The following is a 24,559-nucleotide window of genomic DNA, read 5'->3' on the forward strand; positions in this document are numbered from 1 at the left end:
AGAGAAGGTGTACTGTAGATGTCAGATTATCGTACGACTGAGGCTATACTGATACGCTCGCTGTTGTACCCGTTACGACTCACGTTTAGCAGCACTCCGATAGGATGACGTCCACAGATGGTGTTGTGGTATTTCTTCAAGTAGTTGGTGAAGGACATGGGGTCCAGTGTTTCTATGATGCCCATACCCTGGAGAGACCAGAGAGAGAGGGGTTTAGAACCCAGTCTGATACAGTAAACTATATAACCCTGGAGACAAGAGAGAGGGGTTTAGAACCTGATATGGTTAACTATATAACCCTGGAGAGACAAGAGAGAGGGGTTTAGAACCTGATATGGTTAACTATATAACCCTGGAGAGACAAGAGAGAGGGGTTTAGAACCCAGTCTGATACAGTAAACTATATAACCCTGGAGAGACAAGAGAGAGGGGTTTATAACACAGTCTGATACCCCTAACAGTTAACTATATAACCCTAACCCTGGAGAGACCGGAGAGAGGGGTTTAGAACCCAGTCTGATATGGTTAACTATATAACCCTGGAGAGACCAGAGAGAGGGGTTTAGAACCCAGTCTGATATGGTTAACTATATAACCCTAACCCTGGAGAGACCGGAGAGAGGGGTTTAGAACCCAGTCTGATATGGTTAACTATATAACCCTGGAGAGACCGGAGAGAGGGGTTTAGAACCCAGTCTGATATGGTTAACTATATAACCCTGGAGAGACCGGAGAGAGGGGTTTAGAACCCAGTCTGATATGGTTAACTATATAACCCTGGAGAGACCAGAGAGAGGGGTTTAGAACCCAGTCTGATATGGTTAACTATATAACCCTGGAGAGACCAGAGAGAGGGGTTTAGAACCCAGTCTGATATGGTTAACTATATAACCCTGGAGAGACCGGAGAGAGGGGTTTAGAACCCAGTCTGATATGGTTAACTATATAACCCTGGAGAGACCAGAGAGAGGGGTTTAGAACCCAGTCTGATACAGTAAACTATATAACCCTAACCCTGGAGAGACCAGAGAGAGGGGTTTAGAACCCAGTCTGATATGGTTAACTATATAACCCTGGAGAGACCAGAGAGAGGGGTTTAGAACCCAGTCTGATACAGTAAACTATATAACCCTAACCCTGGAGAGACCAGAGAGAGGGGTTTAGAACCCAGTCTGATATGGTTAACTATATAACCCTAACCCTGGAGAGACCAGAGAGAGGGGTTTAGAACCCAGTCTGATATGGTTAACTATATAACCCTGGAGAGACCAGAGAGAGGGGTTTAGAACCCAGTCTGATACAGTTAACTATATAACCCTGGAGAGACAAGGGAGAGGGGTTTAGAACCCAGTCTGATACAGTTAACAATATAACCCTAACCCTGGAGAGACCAGAGAGAGGGGTTTAGAACCCAGTCTGATACAGTTAACTATATAACCCTAACCCTGGAGAGACCAGAGAGAGGGGTTTAGAACCCAGTCTGATATGGTTAACTATATAACCCTGGAGAGACCAGAGAGAGGGGTTTAGAACCCAGTCTGATACTGTTAACTATATAACCCTGGAGAGACAAGAGAGAGGGGTTTAGAACCCAGTCTGATACAGTAAACTATATAACCCTGGAGAGACCAGAGAGAGGGGTTTAGAACCCAGTCTGATATGGTTAACTATATAACCCTGGAGAGACAAGAGAGAGGGGTTTAGAACCCAGTCTGATATGGTTAACTATATAACCCTGGAGAGACCAGAGAGAGGGGTTTAGAACCCAGTCTGATATGGTTAACTATATAACCCTGGAGAGACCAGAGAGAGGGGTTTAGAACCCAGTCTGATATGGTTAACTATATAACCCTGGAGAGACGAGAGAGAGGGGTTTAGAACCCAGTCTGATATGGTTAACTATATAACCCTGGAGAGACAAGAGAGAGGGGTTTAGAACCCAGTCTGATACAGTTAACAATATAACCCTAACCCTGGAGAGACCAGAGAGAGGGGTTTAGAACCCAGTCTGATACAGTTAACAATATAACCCTAACCCTGGAGAGACCAGAGAGAGGGGTTTAGAACCCAGTCTGATATGGTTAACTATATAACCCTGGAGAGACAAGAGAGAGGGGTTTAGAACCCAGTCTGATATGGTTAACTATATAACCCTGGAGAGACCAGAGAGAGGGGTTTAGAACCCAGTCTGATATGGTTAACTATATAACCCTAACCCTGGAGAGACCAGAGAGAGGGGTTTAGAACCCAGTCTGATATGGTTAACTATATAACCCTGGAGAGACCAGAGAGAGGGGTTTAGAACCCAGTCTGATATGGTTAACTATATAACCCTGGAGAGACCAGAGAGAGGGGTTTAGAACCCAGTCTGATATGGTTAACTATATAACCCTAACCCTGGAGAGACCAGAGAGAGGGGTTTAGAACCCAGTCTGATATGGTTAACTATATAACCCTGGAGAGACCAGAGAGAGGGGTTTAGAACCCAGTCTGATATGGTTAACTATATAACCCTGGAGAGACCAGAGAGAGGGGTTTAGAACCCAGTCTGATATGGTTAACTATATAACCCTAACCCTGGAGAGACAAGAGAGAGGGGTTTAGAACCCAGTCTGATATGGTTAACTATATAACCCTGGAGAGACCAGAGAGAGGGGTTTAGAACCCAGTCTGATACAGTTAACAATATAACCCTAACCCTGGAGAGACCAGAGAGAGGGGTTTAGAACCCAGTCTGATACAGTTAACTATATAACCCTAACCCTGGAGAGACAGAGGGGTTTAGAACCCAGTCTGATATGGTTAACTATATAACCCTGGAGAGACCAGAGAGAGGGGTTTAGAACCCAGTCTGATACAGTAAACTATATAACCCTGGAGAGACCAGAGAGAGGGGTTTAGAACCCAGTCTGATACAGTAAACTATATAACCCTAAAGAGACCAGAGAGAGGGGTTTAGAACCCAGTCTGATACAGTTAACTATATAACCCTGGAGAGACCAGAGAGAGGGGTTTAGAACCCAGTCTGATATGGTTAACTATATAACCCTGGAGAGACCAGAGAGAGGGGTTTAGAACCCAGTCTGATATGGTTAACTATATAACCCTAACCCTGGAGAGACAAGAGAGAGGGGTTTAGAACCCAGTCTGATATGGTTAACTATATAACCCTGGAGAGACCAGAGAGAGGGGTTTAGAACCCAGTCTGATACAGTTAACAATATAACCCTAACCCTGGAGAGACCAGAGAGAGGGGTTTAGAACCCAGTCTGATACAGTTAACTATATAACCCTAACCCTGGAGAGACAGAGGGGTTTAGAACCCAGTCTGATATGGTTAACTATATAACCCTGGAGAGACCAGAGAGAGGGGTTTAGAACCCAGTCTGATACAGTAAACTATATAACCCTGGAGAGACCAGAGAGAGGGGTTTAGAACCCAGTCTGATATGGTTAACTATATAACCCTGGAGAGACCAGAGAGAGGGGTTTAGAACCCAGTCTGATACAGTAAACTATATAACCCTGGAGAGACCAGAGAGAGGGGTTTAGAACCCAGTCTGATATGGTTAACTATATAACCCTGGAGAGACCAGAGAGAGGGGTTTAGAACCCAGTCTGATATGGTTAACTTGTCCTGAACCAAACTGTGCTGGCTTTTCATATAACCCTAACCCTGGAGACACAAGAGAGAGGGGTTTAGAACCTGATACAGTTAACTATATAACCCTGGAGAGACCAGAGAGAGGGGTTTAGAACCCAGTCTGATACAGTTAACTATATAACCCTAACCCTGGAGAGACCAGAGAGAGGGGTTTAGAACCTGATATGGTTAACTATATAACCCTAACCCTAGAGAGAGGTGGTGATGTCTCAATTATATACATGGAAGGAGCTGAGGGGTTTCATGTTACAACTTGGTAGGAACTGAATATCAAAATGTGTTAACCATTTTATCAAGGTGTTCAATGGATCTGTGGATCTCTCCTTGAGCCTCGTCATAGTAGGTGTAGCGGAACCGTTGGCCTGTGGGAAGGAGGTAAATATATTAAGTCAAGCCCAACCGTGAAGGAGAGGGTTTTTCAAGGAGACCAAACCATTGGTTCTATATTTAGAACCCCTTTCACAAGATTGTCCCGAACCAAACTGTGCTGGCTTTTCATACCACTTGTCCTGAACCAAACTGTGCTGGCTTTACTTCTCACTTGTCCTGAACCAAACTGTGCTGGCTTTACTTCTCACTTGTCCTGAACCAAACTGTGCTGGCTTTACTTCTCACTTGTCCTGAACCAAACTGTGCTGGCTTTACTTCTCACTTGTCCTGAACCAAACTGTGCTGGCTTTACTTCTCACTTGTCCTGAACCAAACTGTGCTGGCTTTACTTCTCACTTGTCCTGAACCAAACTGTACTGGCTTTACTTCTCACTTGTCCTGAACCAAACTGTGCTGGCTTTACTTCTCACTTGTCCTGAACCAAACTGTGCTGGCTTTTCTTCTCACATGTCCTGAACCAAACTGTGCTGGCTTTTCTTCTCACATGTCCTGAACCAAACTGTGCTGGCTTTACTTCTCACTTGTCCTGAACCAAACTGTGCTGGCTTTTCTTCTCACATGTCCTGAACCAAACTGTGCTGGCTTTACTTCTCACTTGTCCTGAACCAAACTGTGCTGGCTTTTCTTCTCACTTGTCCTGAACAAAACTGTGCTGGCTTTTCTTCTCACATGGTCTTTCCAGCACGGTTCCAGCAACTACGATGAATGGATGTATAACCAGACTAGCTCAACTCAGTAGTGTGAACAGGGTATAATATATTGATCTCTACCAGTCCTGTTCAGTACGTACCCCAGTGGCAGAAGTCAGAGGAGATGATGAACAAGTTGGAGGGATCAGCTAGATACCTGCTGAGCAGTTTCCCATAATCCTGTTCTTTAGACTCACTGAGGGCTCCAACCAGCACCGGGACAATGCTGAGCTCATCTTTATGACTGCAGTGGGAAACGGAGACGACACATTACAAGGCTGTATGGGTGTGGTGCACTGGGGCAGTTACCTGACCGAGATGGTAGAAGCTGTTACAGGGACTGAACACATGTAAACCAACCGAACCCACCTAATTAAACGGTGTGTGTTTTTTAATTAAACCCACCCTAACTAAACGGTGTGTTTTTTAATTAAACCCACCCTAATTAAACAGTGTGTGTTTTTTAATTAAACCCACCCTAATTAAACAGTGTGTGTGTTTTCAATTAAACCCACCTAATTAAAACGGTGTGTGTTTTAATTAAACCCACCTAATTAAAACGGTGTGTGTTTTAATTAAACCCACCTAATTAAAACGGTGTGTGTTTTAATTAACCCACCTAATTAAACGGTATGTTTATTAAACCCACCTAATTAAACCCACATAATTAAACCGCGTGTGCTAATTAAACCCACCTAATTAAACCCACATAATTAAACACTCAAACAAGAAACAGAGGAAGGATCCATCTTATTTCTGTAGATTTTCACGACATGATCAAAATTATGTGGACACGTGCTCAACATTTAATTCAAAAAACTTTTTGGGTCTAGAGTGTCTCCCCTTTGAAGAGGGGGATGATCGAAGCTGCTTTCCAAAGAGGTTGAACAGGCTAGTAATAGGGATTGCAACAATTTCGGCAGATCATTTTAGAAAGAAAGGGTCCAGATTGTCTAGCCCGGCTGATTTGTAGAGATCCAGATTTTGCAGCTCTTTCAGAACATCAGCTATCTGGATTTGGGTGAAGGAGAAGTGGGGGAGGTTTGGGCAAGTTGCTGTGGGGGGTGCCGGGCAGTTGACCGGGGTAGGGGTAGCCAGGTGGAAAGCATGGCCAGCCGTAGAAAAATGTTAATTGAAATTCTCAATTATAGTGTATTTATCAGTGGTGACAGTGTTTCCTATCCTCAGTGCAGTGGGCAGCTGGGAGGAGGTGTTCTTATTCTCCATGGACTTTACAGTGTCCCAGAACTTTTTTGAGTTAGTACTACAGGATGCAAATTTCTGTTTGAAAAAGCTAGGGTCTTGGCTTTCCTAACTGCCTGTGTATATTGGTTCCCAACTTCCCTGAAAAGTTGCATATCACGGGGGCTATTTGATGCTAATGCAGAATGCCACAGGATGTTTTTGTGTTGGTCAAGGGCAGACAGGTCTGGAGTGAACCAAGGACTATATCTATTCCTAGCTCTAATTTTTTGGTATGGAGCATGCTTATTTAAGAAGGCAAGGAAGGCACTTTTAAAGAATAACCAGGCATCCTCTACTGACGGAATGAGGTCAATATTCTTTCATGATACCCGGGCCAGGTCGATTAGAAAGGCCTGCTCGCTGAAGTTTTTAAGGGGGCTTTTGACAGTGATGAGTGGAGGTCGTTCGACCGCAGACCCATTACGGATGCAGGCAATGAGGCAGTGAACGCCGAGATCTTGGTTGAAAACAGCAGAGGTGTATTTGGAGGGCAAGTTGGTTTGGATGATATTTATGGGAGGGTGTCCGTGTTTACGGATTTGGGGTTGTAACTGGTAGGTTCATTGATAATTTGTGTGAGATTGAGGGCATCAAGCGTAGATTGTAGGATGGCCGGGGTGTTAAGCATGTTCCAGTTTAGGTCACCTAACAGTACGAGGTCTGAAGATAGATGGGGGATCAATCAATTCACATATGGTGTCCAGGGCACAGCTGGGGGCTGAGGGGGGTCGGTAGCAGGCGGCAACGGTGAGAGACTTGTTTCTGGATAGGTGGATTTTTAAAAGAAGAAGCTCAAATTGTTTGCGTACAGACAAAGAAACCCATTTCAATAAGCTCCCAACAAACAGTTATTGTGCTGACGTTGCTTCTAGAGGCAGTTTGGAACTCGGTAGTAAGAGTTGCAACTGAGGACAGATGATTTCTATGCGCTACGAGCCGTCGTTGCTCTTAGACGTTTCCACTTCACAATATCAGCACTTACAGCTGACCAGGGCAGCTCGAGCAGGGCAGAAATTTGACGAACTGACTTGTTGGGAAGGTGGCATCCCATGACGGTGCCAAGTTGAAAGTCACTGAGCTCGACAGTAAGGGACATTCTACTGTCAATGTTTGTCTATGGAGATTGCATGGCGGTGTGCCCCGATTTTATACACCCGTCAGCAACATTTGTGGCTGAAAAATCCCCTAATTTGAAGGCGTGTCCACATACTTTTGGCCATGTTGTGTATTCCTGAAAAAAGGTGTGTGTTCATATAGTGGGGCCTATTAATTGAGCATGCAGGCCTTACTTCATCAGTAAACAACCAATCATACGCCATAGTAAAGACTCAAACCATCCTGGAACTGGGGGGGGGGGGCTTAACAAAATGTCAAGACAAACCAGTTATGAATCCCTGCTGGCCCCCACCACCACCGGGGGCAGACAGGACCGAAAGGCTCTACAGACCTAGCCTATGTTACTGTACTCTCTACTGATGGAGATGGCTTAGTGATTGTTGAAGCAGACATTTGACAGGTCCTTGTTTTCTTCATAGCTGCAGTGTGTTAGTCCGTCTTACCTCTCCATGGCTTTAGCAGTGTAAGGCAGATGCATTTCAATGCTGTGCTCCTCCTCGTCTGTCTGAAGACTCATCCTCTCAAACATCCCAGTCTTCCAGAGGTCAGCATAGACTAGAGAGAGGTTAGGATTCAATGTACAGGAGGTCAGCATAGACTAGAGGGAGGTGAGGATTCAATATACAGGAGGTCAGCATAGACTAGAGGGAGGTGAGGATTCAATATACAGGAGGTCAGCATAGAGGGAGGTGAGGATTCAATGTACAGGAGGTCAGCATAGACTAGAGGGAGGTGAGGATTCAATATACAGGAGGTCAGCATAGACTAGAGGGAGGTGAGGATTCAATATACAGGAGGTCAGCATAGAGGGAGGTGAGGATTCAATATACAGGAGGTCAGCATAGAGGGAGGTGAGGATTCAATATACAGGAGGTCAGCATAGACTAGAGGGAGGTGAGGATTCAATATACAGGAGGTCAGCATAGAGGGAGGTGAGGATTCAATATACAGGAGGTCAGCATAGAGGGAGGTGAGGATTCAATATACAGGAGGTCAGCATAGACTAGAGGGAGGTGAGGATTCAATATACAGGAGGTCAGCATAGACTAGAGGGAAGTGAGGATTCAATATACTCATATTCATTATTACTGGCCATGTGAGGTTTGAATTAGCATATTACAACGAGTCATTAGTTTAGACACCAGGGGTGTAACCAGTGCGGACCTGGGTTCGGTCTGCACTGTGAACACAAATGAATACATAAAAATAAAAACTCTAGGCCTGAGGGCTACGCTGCCTTGTACGCCACGACTACACTGATCAGAAATACAGTGTAGACATTGTTAATGCTGTAAATGACTATTGTAGCTGGAAACGGACGATTTTCTATGGAATATCTACATATGCGTACAGAGGCCCATTATCAGCAACCATCACTCCTGTGTTTCAATGGCACGTTGTGTTAGCTAATCCAGGTTTAGCATTTTAAAAGGCTAATTGATCATTAGAAAACCCTTTTGCAATTATGTTAGCACAGCTGAAAACTGTTGTTTTTTAGACTAGTTGAGTATCTGGAGCATCAGCATTTGTGGGTTCAAATACAGGCTCAAAATGTCCAGTAACTCCTCAGTCTATTCTTGTTCTGAGAAATGAAGGCCATTCCATGCAACAAATTGCCAAGAAACTGAAGTTCTAAGAAAAACTTTCCAACTTATACACATGCATAATTGCACTTTATTTCAGTGTTGTTGATGAGTAATCGTGTCTTCACAATCAGGAATACCAAACACTTTGTATTTTCTTAAACTAAAATGAACTACAGTAACTTTTGGAATTTAATTTTCCCGCTGTACCAAAACTGAACCGCGATCCCAAAAGGGCAATACATACCCGGGCCGCGATCCCAATACATACCCGGGCCGCGATCCCAAAACATACCCGGGCCGCGATCCCAATACATACCCGGGCCGCGATCCCAATACATACCCGGGCCGCGATCCCAATACATACCCGGGCCGCGATCCCAATACATACCCGGGCCGCGATCCCAATACATACCCGGGCCGCGATCCCAATACATACCCGGGCCGCGATCCCAATACATACCCGGGCCGCGATCCCAATACATACCCGGGCCTACTAGACACACTGCAGCTTGTTTGGCAGCGCCAGTCAGATGGTTGGGTCCAGTGAGGACATTTACACCCCCCCCTCCCTCCCTGTGTCAAGCTTCACCATTTAAAACAAAATACACATGAACATCAAAACAATGTTTTGGTTCTTTGGAAAATTTGAAAATTACCCTTCTGGTCAATCCGGAGATTGCCGAGTGGTGTTTTTAAACCTCAGCAGAGAGCAGGGCACAGAATGTATGTATGCATGCATGTACCTACCATTCTGGTCAATCCTGAGGTCGTAGAGAGGTGTTTTATAAACCTCAGCAGAGGACAGGGCACAGCGGGACAGAGGAACATGGTGAGACGGGCCCAAGATGAACACCCTGCGACTACAGGGGGAAGAGAGGAGTCCGTCACCTCACTCTGTCACCTTTACCTCCCTGACTCACATTAGCATAGCAGCTCAGTGGACCCAGTCATCGGGCCATTAGTAGCCTCGGCCCAGCAGGCTTTGCTCACGTCGTTCCAAGGTGTGACAGAGGCTAGGCCAATACTGCTAACTACGCTCTGTCTGAGGTAACTAAGGGGCAGATAGTTCCTTCAGGGTGAAACAGGGCAGGCAGATCTAAGGTTTGATAAGGAGGGAAAATGTAGAAACGAAAAAAAAAAAAATACATTTACATTTTAAAACATCTAAATTTCAATATAATATTATTATACTTTACACGGAAATCCATTACTGACAAAAGCTGTTCCGTTTAGAAAGTTCCCTGGACATGTTTAACGTAACTAAACGAGACGTGGTAAATGACTTACGTGACAGAAGGGTCTATTTGTTTGTAGGCGTGTGCAGCACAAGCACCACAGTAGGAATATCCTGCGTGCCTGAAAACACAGATGTCTGTTAGGAGGAAATGACATCATGGCAGGCCAGACACCATTACAACAACACAAAACACGGCATCCTTTGAGGATGTTCGAACTCCACTTCCCCCATCAACACGTACACATTTTAGTCATTCATACACCGTTATCAAACCATATTTAGGAGTGACTCTTGATGACCAAGATGAGGCCTTTTGGCGTGACTGAGATATTATAATCATCAGTGGTGCTTACGGTGCAATGATGGCTCTAGCGGGGCTGATCGTGGATTGTGCTTGAGACAACCAACCTTCTAGTTGTGTATTTAGCTGGGAGCCTGCAGAAAGGGAGGAAACAATTTGAAGAGAATTACACTTCATACAAAACAGAAATGAGTCGTCTGCTGTGGCCAACCACACAGGACCTTCAGAAAGTATTCACACCATCCCCCCATGTTGTTGTGTTACAGCCGGAATTCAAAATGGATTACATTGAGATTGTGTCGATGGCTTACACACAATACCCCATAATGTCTAATTGTTTCATATAACACACGATATATATAAAAAATAAATAAATATATATATATATAAAAAATAAATAAATATATATATATATAAAAAATAAATAAATATATATATATAAAAAATAAATAAATAAAAAATAAATAAATATATAAAAAATAAATAAATAAATATATAAAAAATAAATATATAAAAAATAAATAAATAAATAAACAAATAAATAAATAAATAAATAAATAAATAAATAAATAAATATAACACACACAAACTCAGCAAAAAAAAGAAAGCCACTTTTTCAGGACCCTATTTTTATTTTTCAAAAGACAACTTGTGAAAATCCAAATAACTCCACAGATCTTCATTGTAAAGGGTTTAAACACTGTTTTCCATGCTTGTTCAATGAACCATAAACAATTAATGAACATGCACCTGTGGCACGGTCGTTAAGACACTAACAGTTTACAGACGGTAGGCTATTAAGGTCACTGTTATGAAAACTTAGGACACTAAAGAGGCCTTTCTACTGACTCTGATAAACACCAAAAGAAAGATGCCCAGGGTCCCTGCTCATCTGCGTGAACAGGCATGTTGCAAGGAGGCATGAAGACTGCAGATGTGGCCAGGGCAATAAATTGCAATGTCCGTACTGTGAGGCGCCGAAGACAGCGCTACAGGGAGACAGGACGGACAGCTGATCGTCCTCGCAGTGGCAGGCCACGTGTAACACCTGCACAGGATCGGTACATCCGAACATCACACCTGCGGGACTGGTGAAGGATGCATCAACAACTGCCCGAGTTACACCAGGAAAGCACAATCCCTCTATCAGAGCACAGACTGTCCTCAATAGGCTCAGAGAGGCTGGACTGAGGGCTTGTAGGCCTGTTGTAAGGCAGGTCCTCACCAGACATCACCGGCAACAACGTCGCCTATGGGCACAAACCCACAGTCACTGGACCAGAAAGGAATGGCAAAAAGTGCTCTTCGCTGAAGAGTGGTGGTTTTGCATACCAGGGGTGATGGTCGGATTCAAGTTTATCGTTGAAGGAATGAGCGTTACACTGAGGCCTGTACTCTGGAACGGGATTGATTTGGAGGTGGAGGGTCTGTCATGGTCTGGGGCGGTGTGTCATAGCATCATCAGACTGAGCTTGTTGTCATTCCAGGCAATCTCAACACTGTGTTACAGGGAAGACATCCTCCTCCCTTCCTTCATGCTCATTCCGGCATGACCCTCCAGCATGACACCAGCCATACTGCTCGTTCTGTGTGAGATTTGCTGCAAGACAGGAATGTCAGTGTTCTGCCATGGCCAGCAAAGAGCCCAGATATCAATCTCATTGAGCACGTCTGTGACCTGAATATGCAAGTTGAGATACTGAGATAAAGATTTTTTTTTTTTTTTAATTAAAAATATGGGGATGAGGGAGTTGGATGGGCTATTTAAAGGTGGGCTATGTACAGGTGCAGTGATCTGTGAGCTGCTCTGACAGTTGATGCTTAAAGTTAGTGGGGGTGATATGAGTCTCCAACTTCAGTGATTATTGCAATTTGTTCCAGTCATTGGCAGCAGAGAACTGGAAGGAAAGGCAGCCAAAGGAGGAATAGGCTTTGGGGGTGACTAGTGAAATATACCTGCTGGAGCGTGTGCTATGGGTGGGTGCCGCTATGGTGACCAGTGATCTGAGATAAGGCGGGGATTTACCTAGCAAAGACTTATAGATGACCTGCAGCCAGTGGGGTTTGGCGACGAATATGAAGCGAGGGCCAGAATACAGGTTGCAGTGGTGGGTAGTATATGGGGTTTTGGTGACAAAATGGATGGCACAGTGATAGAATGCATCCAATTTGTTGAGTAGAGTGTTGGAGGCTATTTTGCAAATGACATCGAAGAAGACAAGGATCGGTAGGATAGTCAGTTTTACAAGGGTGTGTTTGGCAGCATGAGCGAAGGATGCTTGTTGCGAAATGGAAAGCCGATTCTAGATTTAATTTTGGATTGGAGATGCTTAAAGAGTCTGGAAGGAGAGTTTACAGTCGAACCAGACATCTAGGTATTTCTAATTGTCCGCATATTCTAAGTCAGAACCGTCCTGGGTAGTGATGCTGGATGGGCGAGCAGGTGCGGGCAGCAATCGGTTGAAGAGCATATATTTAGTTTTACTTGCATTTAAGGGGAGTTGGAGGCCACGGATGGAGAGTTGTATGGCATTGAAGCTCGTCTGGAGGTTAGTTAACACTGTGTCCCAAGGGCCAGAAGTATACAGAATAGTGTCGTCTGCGTATAGGTGTATCAAAGGTGTATCAAAGAATTACCAGCAGCAAGAGCGACATCATTGATGTATACAGAAAAGAGTAGCCTGAGAATTGAACCCTGTGGCACCCCCATAGAGACCGCCAGAGGTCCGGACAACAGGCCCTCTGATTTGACACACTGAACTCTATCAGAGAAGTAGTTGGTGAACCAGGCGAGGCAGTCATTTGAGAAACCAAGGCTGTTGAGTCTGCCGATAAGAATGTGGTAATTGACAAAGTCGAAAGCCTTGGCCAGGTAGATGAAGACGGCTGCACAGTACAATCTTTTATCGATGGTGGTTATAAAGTCGTTTAGGACCTTGAGCATGGCTGAGGTGCACCCGTGACCAGCTCGGAAACCGGATTGCATAGCGGAGAAGGTACGGTGGGATTCTAAATGGTCGGTGATCTGTTTGTTCACTTGGCTTTCGAAGACCTTAGAAAGACAGGGTAGGATAGATATAGGTCTGTAACAGTTTGGGTCTAGAGTGTCTCCCCCTTTGAAGAGGGGGATGACTGAGGCAGCATTCCAATCTTTGGGGATCTCAGACGAAACGAAAGACGTTGAACAGGCTGGTAAATAGGGGTTGCAACAATTTTGGCAGATAATTTTAGAAAGTGAGGGTCCAGATTGTCTAGCCCGGCTGATTTGTAGAGATCCAGATTTTGCAACTCTTTCATAACATCAGCTATCTGGATTTGGGTGAAGGAGAAATGGAGGAGGTTTGGGAAAGTTGCTGTGGATGGGGTGCAGGGCTGTTGACCGGGGTAGGGGTAGCCAGGTGGAAAGCATGGCCAGCTGTAGAAAAATGCTTATTGAAATGCTAAATTATTGTGGATTTATCGGTGGTGACAATGTTTCCTAGCCTCAGTGCAGTGGACAGCTGGGAGGAGGTGCTCTTATTCTTCATGGGTTTTACAGTGTCCCAGAACTTTTGAGTTTGTGCTACAGGATGCAAAATTCTGTTTGAAAAAGCTAGCCTTCACTTTGCTTTCCTAACTGCCTGTATATATTTGTTCCTAACTTACCTGAAAAATTGCATATTGCGGGAGCCTAATCCAAGCTTATAATTATAAAAGGCTAATTGATCATTAGAAAACCCTTTTTCAATTATGTTAGCACAGCTGAAAACTGTTGTCCTGATTAAAGAAGCAATAAAACTGGCCTTCTTTAGACGAGTTGAGTATCTGGAGCATCAGCATTTGTGGGTTCGATTACAGGCTCAAAATGTCCAGAAACAAAGACCTTTCTTCTGAAACTTGTCAGCCTATTCTTGTTCTGAGAAATGAAGGCGATTCCACGTGAGAAATTGCCAAGAAACTGAAGATCTCGTACAACGCTGTGTACAGAACAGCGCAAACTGGCTCTAACCAGAATAGAAAGAGGAGTGGGAGGCCCCCGTGCACAACTGAGCAAGAGGGCAAGTAGATTAGTGTCTAGTTTGAGAAACGGACGCCTCACAAGTCCTCAACTGACAGCTTCATTAAATAGGACCCACAAAACACCAGTTTCAATGTCAACAGTAAAGAGGCGCCTCGGGGATGCTGGTCTTCTCGGCAGAGTTGCAAAGAAAAGGCCATAGCTCAGACTGGCCAATAAAAATAATAGATTAAGATGGACAAAACAGACACTTGACAGAGGAACTCTGCCTGTAATAATACCACTGTAATTACATGTTTAATATGATTTTTGAATGACCATGTCATCTCTGTACCCCACACATCCAATTATATGTAAGGTCCCACAGTGGAGCAGTGAATTTCAAAAACAGACAACCACAAAGACCAGGAACGTTTTCCAATTCCTAACAAATAAGGGCACCCATTGGTGTGTGGGGAAAAAGGAAAGGAAAAAAAAGCAGACATTGAACACCCCGTTGAGCTGAAGTTATTAATTACACTTTGGATGGTGTATCAATACACCCAGTCACTAACAAAGATAACTGAGTTGCCAGAGAGGAAGGAAACTTCTCAGGGATTTTACCATGAGGCAAATGGTGACTTAAAAGTTAAAGAATTTTTAACAGTTATAGAATTTAATGGGTTGTGATAGGAGAAAACTGAGGATGGATCAACAACATTGTAGTTACTCCACAAACCGAACCTAATTTACAGAGTGAAAAGGAAGCCTGTATCCAACACAAATATTCCACAACAAGGAACTAAAGTAATACTGTAAAAAAAGTTGTTGTATTTGATTTGCCCCAAACATACATTACAGAGTACCACACTCCATATTGTCAAGCATTGTGGTGGCTGCACCATGTTATGGGTATGCTTGTAATCGTAAAGGACTGGGGAGTTTTTCCAGGATAAAAAGAAATGGAATGAAGCTAAGCACAGGCAAAATCCTAAAGGAAAACCTGGTTCAGTCCGCTTTCCAACAGACACTGGGAGATGAATTCAGCTTTTAGCAGGACAATAACCTAAAACACAAGGCCACATCTACACTGGAGTTGCTTTGCATGAAGACAGTGAATGTTCCCGAGTGGCTGAGTAACAGTTGACTTAAATCGACTTGAAAATGGACTGTCCAGCAATGATCAACAACCAATTTGACAGAGCTTTTGAGCATTTGACGGGCAAATGTTGCACAATTCAGGTGTGGAAAGCTCTTACAGACTTACCCAGAAAGACTCAAAGTTGTAATCGTTACCAAAAGTTATTTTACAAAGTATTGACCCAGGGGTGTGAATACTTATGAGATATTTCATTGGCAATAAAAAAAATGTCCTAAAATTTCTAAAAACATGTTTTCACTATCATTATGGGGTATTGTTTGTAGACGGGTGAAGGAAAAAAATGTATTTTTTAAATTGAGGCTGTAAAAACATTTACAGGAAGTCAAGAAGTCTGAAATGCACTGTAACCGTTAGCTAGCTAACTAACGACTCTATTTAGAGTCCGCTCCCATCAATATCCGCAGCGGCATCAACGTCAAGCTCAGCACCAGGAACTAATAGCAAGTCACCTCTCGATCACCTCACCTGGCGAGCAAATAAATACACTGGAACTACGCATAGTCAAAGTGTTCTGTTGGGCGGGTCTACAATTCAACTGCAACTTCTGCCGTCGTCGTTTCTGTATTATTTCTGAGCATGGAATCACTTAGCTGATTGGTTCATGGACGGCTTGAATTGGAGAAAAGGGGGTATTTCGTAAGAGGGGATGGTGTGGGTGACTGACTGGCGTCTGTTGGATGTGAGTATTGTGTGTGAAGGACAGTCAGTACGCATGATATATTGACATGGGGGGGGTGGGGGGGGGGGTGGATATAGTGCCTTGTCTGAGTGTGTATTGATAGGGACAAGGTAGTAAAATGTTGGCTACTGTGTACAGACTAACCCTGCTGCTGATAACACCAGCTTTAGTAGCACATGGTTTATTGTATGGGTACACATCCTCACGATCAGTCTTCATGGTCTATCCAGGACAAACAAATCTGCAAGAGGCCGACTATAGGGACGCCTAGTATACTCACCACAGTATTTTGCTATGAATATTACTAGCTGTTGTGTACAGGGCATTCGGGAAGTATTCAGACCCCTTCACATTATTGTTACGTTAAAGCCTTATTCTAAAATGGATTAAATAGACCCCCCCCCCTTCATCAATCTGAACACAATACAACAATGACAAAGCAAAAACATAGTTTTTTTTTGCAAAACTATTTTTTTTTTTTAAACACACAATTTAAAAAAAAATCAGATTTACATAAGTATTCAGACCATTTACTCAGTACTTTGTTGAAGCACCTACAAGCCTGCCACTCATGATTTTTCATAGTTTTCTATTGTGTCCAGTACTTGTCTTATATTATCTAAAAGGTCTAGTCCACGTAAAAAAAAAGTCTGATCAAAATGAACAATATCGGACAAAATCTTTTTAAATTATATACGCTAAGCATGTTGCTAGAATTTTTGCATCACAACACTGAAGTGTAAAGTGCCTCCAATTGTGTAAATGGACTGGATCTTTATATTTACTTCTTGGATCCTGTGTCAGTAATAATTAAAATCAGGCCTTCTTGCTTAGTATCTGATAATCTACCATTTCCATAGGAGTGGTTAACATGTTAATAACGGCCCTCTGAGTATAAAAACATATATAGTTTAGTGTACTACCACTGGTGTGCCATCCAGGCCTGGAGTTTAGTATACTACCACTGGTGTGCCATCCAGGCCTGGAGTTTAGTATACTACCACTGGTGTGCCATCCAGGCCTGGAGTTTAGTATACTACCACTGGTGTGCCATCCAGGCCTGGAGTTTAGTATACTACCACTGGTGTGCCATCCAGGCCTGGAGTTTTCCCAGACTTAAAGGCTTTAATTGAATCAATAAGTTCCTCCTCTGTAATTTGACCTTCACATGAGTCTTTCTGTACAGATGTTAATTGTACATTATTAAATAGAACACAAATCCTTACAGTTAACTTTGGTTAGTGGAGATAAGAGACTGAAAACAAAACATATGCTTACAAGTACTTTGCTTCCTCTTTCAAAAAAATAGTTCAGTGAATCATAGGTGACTCATTCCATCCAGTTCACTTTATTTAAAAACATAATAATATATTACACATGATCTTAAGTTCCTCCATTCCTTTGTGTTTCTCCTCTAACTTATTCTCTGCCTCCATGGTTCAGTTTTTATTGCTGTCTAACTGTTAGTCCCCCCACCCCCCCCCCCATTTCCTTCGTTAATATAAACTCCACCTAAAATGCTTGTTTTAAAGACGAGCACGGAATGGCATGGCCTCTGAAAGCACATTTAAAAAAAAAAAGGGTCCCATACAATAAGGAGGATCTGCTATACCTAGGTTGTCAGGGAAAAGTTACCTTGTTTTTAACAGAATAGTTTGGGAGAAATAGATTTCACCACCCCAGTCCTTTATCCACAACTTTAAATCTAAACAACAGATATGATATTCCTTCTCTTCTAGCCAGATAAATATTGATAGTATTACAATTATAACTGGCTATACTTATTTCACCATAACGAGATGCCAAAGTTTAAATTATATTTATCATAATATGAGTGTCCATTTGTTCTCCACTATAGCACCCGCTAAACCCCCCCTAATCCCATATTGGGTTGTCGTCCCAGTGACGGGCTCCCCATCCATCCTACCTGGATCCTACAATCTTACTGCGAAATCAAAACGATGCAGGGAGTTGGTGTATCGTTTAATCTTGTATTTCTTGGCAAGTAAACATGTTTCAATAAACCAGTAGATTAGTCTGTCAATAAAGCAAATAAGTAGACATGGTTTTGTATTCAAGACAGAGTTTATTTACTCTGGAGACCAAGGTGAGTTTACACAGCAGTATGCAGGAACAATGACACACACACACAGTAGAAGAAAAATATACTACTAACACCTATACTAAAAGACTACAGTTCCAAAGGGAATACTGGCATGCACGCTAGCAGTCAGGAAGCAAGATCAGGAAGTGAAACGTTAAATAAATACATAGCAATCATAATACAAAACAAGAACAACGCACAGACTTGAAACAATGACGCCTGGGGAAGGAACCAAAGGGAATGGCATCAATAGGGAAGGAACCAAAGGGAGTGGCATCAATAGGGAAGGAACCAAAGGGAGTGACATCAATAGGGAAGGAACCAAAGGGAGTGGCATCTATAGGGAAGGAACCAAAGGGAGTGACATCTATAGGGAAGGAACCAAAGGGAGTGGCATCAATAGGGAAGGAACCAAAGGGAGTGGCATCAATAGGGAAGGAACCAAAGGGAGTGACATCTATAGGGAAGGAACCAAAGGGAGTGGCATCAATAGGGAAGGAACCAAAGGGAGTGGCATCAATAGGGAAGGATCCAAAGGGAGTGACATCAATAGGGAAGGAACCAAAGGGAGTGACATCAATAGGGAAGGAACCAAAGGGAGTGACATATATAGGGAAGGAACCAAAGGGAGTGGCATCAATAGGGAAGGAACCAAAGGGAGTGACATCAATAGGGAAGGAACCAAAGGGAGTGACATCAATAGGGAAGGAACCAAAGGGAGTGGCATCAATAGGGAAGGAACCAAAGGGAGTGGCATCAATAGGGAAGGAACCAAAGGGAGTGGCATCAATAGGGAAGGATCCAAAGGGAGTGACATCAATAGGGAAGGAACCAAAGGGAGTGACATCAATAGGGAAGGAACCAAAGGGAGTGACATATATAGGGAAGGAACCAAAGGGAGTGGCATCAATAGGGAAGGAACCAAAGGGAGTGACATCAATAGGGAAGGAACCAAAGGGAGTGGCATCAATAGGGAAGGAACCAAAGGGAGTGACATCTATAGGGAAGGAACCAAAGGGAGTGACATCAATAGGGAAGGAACCAAAGGGAGTGACATATATAGGGAAGGAACCAAAGGGAGTGGCATCAATAGGGAAGGAACCAAAGGGAGTGACATCAATAGGGAAGGAACCAAAGGGAGTGGCATCAATAGGGAAGGAACCAAAGGGAGTGGCATCAATAGGGAAGGAACCAAAGGGAGTGGCATCAATAGGGAAGGAACCAAAGGGAGTGGCATCTATAGGGAAGGAACCAAAGGGAGTGACATCAATAGGGAAGGAACCAAAGGGAGTGACATCAATAGGGAAGGAACCAAAGGGAGTGACATCTATAGGGAAGGAACCAAAGGGAGTGACATCTATAGGGAAGGAACCAAAGGGAGTGACATCTATAGGGAAGGAACCAAAGGGAGTGACATCTATAGGGAAGGAACCAAAGGGAGTGACATCTATAGGGAAGGAACCAAAGGGAGTGACATCTATAGGGAAGGAACCAAAGGGAGTGACATCTATAGGGAAGGAACCAAAGGGAGTGACATCTATAGGGAAGGAACCAAAGGGAGTGACATCTATAGGGAAGGAACCAAAGGGAGTGACATATAGGGTAGGAACCAAAGGGAGTGACATATAGGGTAGGAACCAAAGGGAGTGACATATAGGGTAGGAACCAAAGGGAGTGACATATAGGGTAGGAACCAAAGGGAGTGACATCCCAGGGTAGGAACCAAAGGGAGTGACATATAGGGTAGGAACCAAAGGGAGTGACATATAGGGAAGGAACCAAAGGGAGTGACATATAGGGAAGGAACCAAAGGGAGTGACATATAGGGAAGGAACCAAAGGGAGTGACATATAGGGAAGGAACCAAAGGGAGTGACATATAGGGTAGGAACCAAAGGGAGTGACATATAGGGAAGGAACCAAAGGGAGTGACATATAGGGTAGGAACCAAAGGGAGTGACATATATAGGGAAGGAACCAAAGGGAGGGACATATAGGGTAGGAACCAAAGGGAGTGACATAGGGCAGGTAATGAAGGAGGTGATGGAGTCCAGGTGAGTGTCATTATTTATGCGCTGATACACGTAACGATGGAGGCACGTGTGCACCATAACAAGCAGCTTGGTGACCTCGAGGCCGGAGATAATAAATATGCAATGATCAGATTAACAATGATGTGTGTGGACGCGCTGACCAAATTAATGCACACCAGTAGACCTTTCTCAAACGCAATCAATCAAAAGTTACAACTGACCACGGAACAAAGACCCACCTGACCACGGAACAAAGACCCACCTGACCACGGAACAAAGACCCACCTGACCACGGAACAAAGACCCACCTGACCACGGAACAAAGACCCACCTGACCACGGAACAAAGACCCACCTGACCACGGAACAAAGACCCACCTGACCACGGAACAAAGACCCACCTGACCACGGAACAAAGACCCACCTGACCACGGAATAAAGACCCACCTGACCACAGAATAATTATTAGACCTCTGCCTTGAAACCCCCTCCCTCCGGTCGCAAAACTTCAGGCCTGAGGAGTGAGTTTCACAGATTTCATCTGCTACATTAATCCCTTCAAGATCTAGCAAGGTTAGTCATCAAAATAGAAAATAGTGCGGTTTGGTGACCCACGCTTGTGTGATGAGATACTTGGCGGAGACCTGAAGACGTGTTAGCTAGACAAGTCTCTTGCAAGAGTACTCATTATAAAAGGGGTAATGTGACTGACTGGGTTAAGACGGTTAGCCTACTGAGCTTAAGCCTAGGCATAGATTGTCTCTTTTGAGGTCAAAGGGTACCTGGTTCACACCCAGTCAGTCACAAGATCAAGATTAATTAGTGAGTGTTATTGGGCTATGACAGGGCTATTCACACTCCATTATAACGTGTCTATAGAGGGGAACAGAAGGCTAAGAGTCTTAGCTTTCAGAAATGGGATCATAACAGTGTATAGGCAAACGGTTCAAACGCTAGAGCCAATTTCATTGGAAGAAAATAAATGACACTTTGAGAAACTTGAAATTATAGTTTGGAAACTCGATACAAACAATGCATGTAATATGTACCGTATTGAAACTGAATAATTATTGAATTTCAAAATGTAATTAGACATTTAAAACTGAAAGCAATATTATTTCAATTCCGTTTCAAACCATGAAATACAAGTTAAATTTATGATTTAAATTAGAAAATGTGTGCATTTCCAAACTATTACATTCAAATTCAATATCCAAATTAAAAAATATTGAATTCAAATGCAGTTTCTTTTGGCACTGAAATTGCTCCATAGGGTGCTCTGTATTGAAGCCACAGTGCCTCCATCTTTGTCCTCCCTCACAATTGTATTGAAGCCACAGTGCCTCCATCTTGGTACTCCCTCACCATTGTGTTGAAGCCACAGTGCCTCCATCTTGGTACTCCCTCACCATTGTGTTGAAGCCACAGCGCCTCCATCTTGGTACTCCCTCACCATTGTGTTGAAGCCACAGCGCCTCCATCTTGGTACTCCCTCACCATTGTATTGAAGCCACAGTGCCTCAATCTTGGTACTCCCTCACCATTGTGTTGAAGCCACAGTGCATCCATCTTTGTACTCCCTCACCATTGTGTTGAAGCCACAGTGCCTCCATCTTGGTACTCCCTCACCATTGTATTGAAGCCACAGTGCCTCCATCTTGGTACTCCCTCACCATTGTATTGAAGCCAAGGTGCCTCCATCTTGGTACTCCCTCACCATTGTATTGAAGCCACAGTGCCTCCATCTTTGTACTCCCTCACCATTGTGTTGAAGCCACAGTGCCTCCATCTTTGTCCTCCCTCACCATTGTGTTGAAGCCACAGTGCCTCCATCTTTGTCCTCCCTCACCATTGTGTTGAAGCCACAGTGCCTCCATCTTGGTACTCCCTCACCATTGTGTTGAAGCCACTGTGCCTCCATCTTGGTACACCTGCTATTGTAAAAAATATTTTGGAAGCTATAGAAATGAATTCATTAATGTCTACATTCGTTTGATATATTATATTAGACACATTATTGCATGTTTGTAAAACAAAAAATAGAAAACATGTAAAAACATTTGCCTAAAGTATAATTTTAGATTATTAATGCTACTGTCCCTACTACAACAAAAATACTTAAATATATGAGATTTTGTCCTTGAAACACTTTATTGAAATACTATAGAATTCCATCCATTCCTATGGAGGACTGCTCCTACTGGGGGGTGCCAATATGGCCGACTGGTGGCTTCAAAGCCTATCACTGGCCAATACGTAGTATCAGCAATCTAAGGTTTATATGACCAGGCCATTTCATCGCGCCAGGACAAAAAAAAAAAGAAACATTTGCAGGTTTTGTTGCTCTCAACCAACTGAGAGAGAGCACGGTCTGTTCTTTCCTCACTGCTATCCTCCTCAATTAGTCAACTAGTTAGCAACCCATCTATACTGAACAAAAATATAAACGCAACATATAAAGTGTTGGTTTCATGAGCTGCAACAAAGAATCTCAAATGTTCCATATGCACAAAAAGCTTACTTAGCTCAAATTGTGCACATGTTTGTTTACATCCCTGTTAGTGAGCATTTCTCCTTTGCCAAGGTAATCAATCCACCTGACAGGTGTCGCATATCAAGAAGTTGATTAATAACATGATCATTACACAGGTGCAGCCTGTGCTGGGGGTGATAAAAGACAACTAAAATGTGCAGTTATGTCAGTGCCACAGATGTCTCCAGTTGAGGGAGTGTGTAATTGACATGCTGACTGCAGGATTGTCCACCAGAGCTGTTGTCAGAGAATGCAATGTTAATTTCTCTACCATAAGCCGCTTCCGTGATTTTAGAGAATTTGGCTGCATGTCCAACCTGCCTCACAACCGCAGACCACATGTAACCACGCCAGCCAGCGTCTGGGACCAGCCACCCGACCAGCTGATGAAACTGAGTACTATTTCTGTGCTCCTTACCAGTCATGTGAAATCCATAGATTAGGCCATAATTAATTTATTTCAATTGACTGATTTCCTTATATGAAGTGTAACTCTAAAATAATTTCCAGGACACCAGCCCAGAGAGACTCGTCTGCAGCTAGGTAGGCTTGCTATAGTAACCCTGCTAACTAGTTACTACCCCTCACAACAACAGCCCCTGAAAGACAGGTCAGCTAGCTAGCTTGGTTAGCTAACCCAGCTAGAAACTTCCCTGGACAACAACCCAAACATTACAGAGACCAGTCTGCTAGCTAGTTAGCTTGGTTAGATAACCCTGATAGCAAATTCCCTGGACAACAGCAGAAACAGTACAGAGACCAGTCAACTAGCTAGCTAGGTTAGCTAACCCAGCTAGCAACTTCCCTGGACAACAACCCAAACATTACAGAGACCAGTCTGCTAGCTAGCTAGTTTAACTAACCCAGCTAGCAACTTCCCGGACAACAACCCAAACATTACAGAGACCAGTCTGCTAGCTAGCTAGGTTAACTAACCCAGCTAGCAACTTCCCCGGACAACAACCCAAACATTAGAGACCAGTCTGCTAGCTAGCTAGGTTAGCTAACCCAGCTAGCAACTTCCCTGGACAACAACCCAAACATTACAGAGACCAGTCTGCTAGCTAGCTAGGTTAACTAACCCAGCTAGCAACTTCCCTGGACAACAACCCAAACATTACAGAGACCAGTCTGCTAGCTAGCTAGGTTAACTTCCCTGGACAACAACCCAAACATTACAGAGACCAGTCTGCTAGCTAGCTAGGTTAACTTCCCCGGACAACAACCCAAACATTACAGAGACCAGTCTGCTAGCTAGCTAGGTTAGATAACCCTGCTAGCAACTTCCCTGGTCTTTGGCCCATTCCCCCGGTTCAGTTCTATACCTGAGGCGGCGTACCAACTGCCAGCGTGACTTGCTTCTCTGCACACTGTTCGGTTGGACATCTTAACTCCGGAGCTGCCAATCTTGGTAAACTGGAACCTTATCAGGTAGAAAAAGTAAAAACTCTGGGAGTGGAGGGGAAGAGGAAAACAACTGGCCAGATAGAAACCACCAACAAAAACAAAACGTCGACTAAGACAAAGAAGGAATGCAAAAAAAAAAAAAAAAGTGGAAGTTAGCCAGCCAGCTAACGTTAGATAAAAAAAATGCTGAGAAAAGTGATTCTATTTGATAGCTAGCCAGCAGACTACTTTAAAATACAATACTTTTAAACGATAATTACGGATTAACAAAATCTCAATGCAGTGTTGTCAGTTAGTTGTCATAAATAACACCATTTGACTTGACTAAAACCGGTATGACATAAATCGGGATAGCTAGTAGCTCACTGTGCATCAGATTCTTTTTACGCCTGCTGCTTTCGTTAGATCCGACTCCGAGTAAATAACAACCAGCCATTGG

The 24,559-nt window shown here is 43.6% G+C and overlaps 1 protein-coding gene across 2 annotated transcripts in view; it reads right to left on the minus strand.

The window, feature by feature from the left end:
* The window catches only part of memo1 (mediator of cell motility 1), a 25,176-nt gene extending 858 nt beyond the window's left edge, over positions 1–24,318 (minus strand). Inside the window, exons 1-8 of one of the 2 annotated variants that reach the window (XM_064924492.1) lie at positions 24,039–24,318; positions 10,281–10,362; positions 9,978–10,046; positions 9,438–9,550; positions 7,548–7,659; positions 4,845–4,987; positions 3,950–4,026; positions 84–188 (exon numbers count right to left, since the gene is read on the minus strand). In XM_064924492.1, coding sequence (XP_064780564.1) covers positions 84–188; positions 3,950–4,026; positions 4,845–4,987; positions 7,548–7,659; positions 9,438–9,550; positions 9,978–10,046; positions 10,281–10,362; positions 24,039–24,099 — 762 coding nt within the window. In that variant the 5' untranslated portion in view covers positions 24,100–24,318. Of the gene's footprint in view, positions 1–83; positions 189–3,949; positions 4,027–4,844; positions 4,988–7,547; positions 7,660–9,437; positions 9,551–9,977; positions 10,047–10,280; positions 10,363–18,111; positions 22,115–24,038 lie in introns of those variants that run through there. The other variant, XM_064924491.1, reaches the window with a different exon arrangement.
* Positions 24,319–24,559: the final 241 nt, after the last annotated feature.

Source organism: Oncorhynchus masou, chromosome 18, assembly GCF_036934945.1.
Source record: "Oncorhynchus masou masou isolate Uvic2021 chromosome 18, UVic_Omas_1.1, whole genome shotgun sequence".
NCBI classification, from domain to species: domain Eukaryota; kingdom Metazoa; phylum Chordata; class Actinopteri; order Salmoniformes; family Salmonidae; genus Oncorhynchus; species Oncorhynchus masou.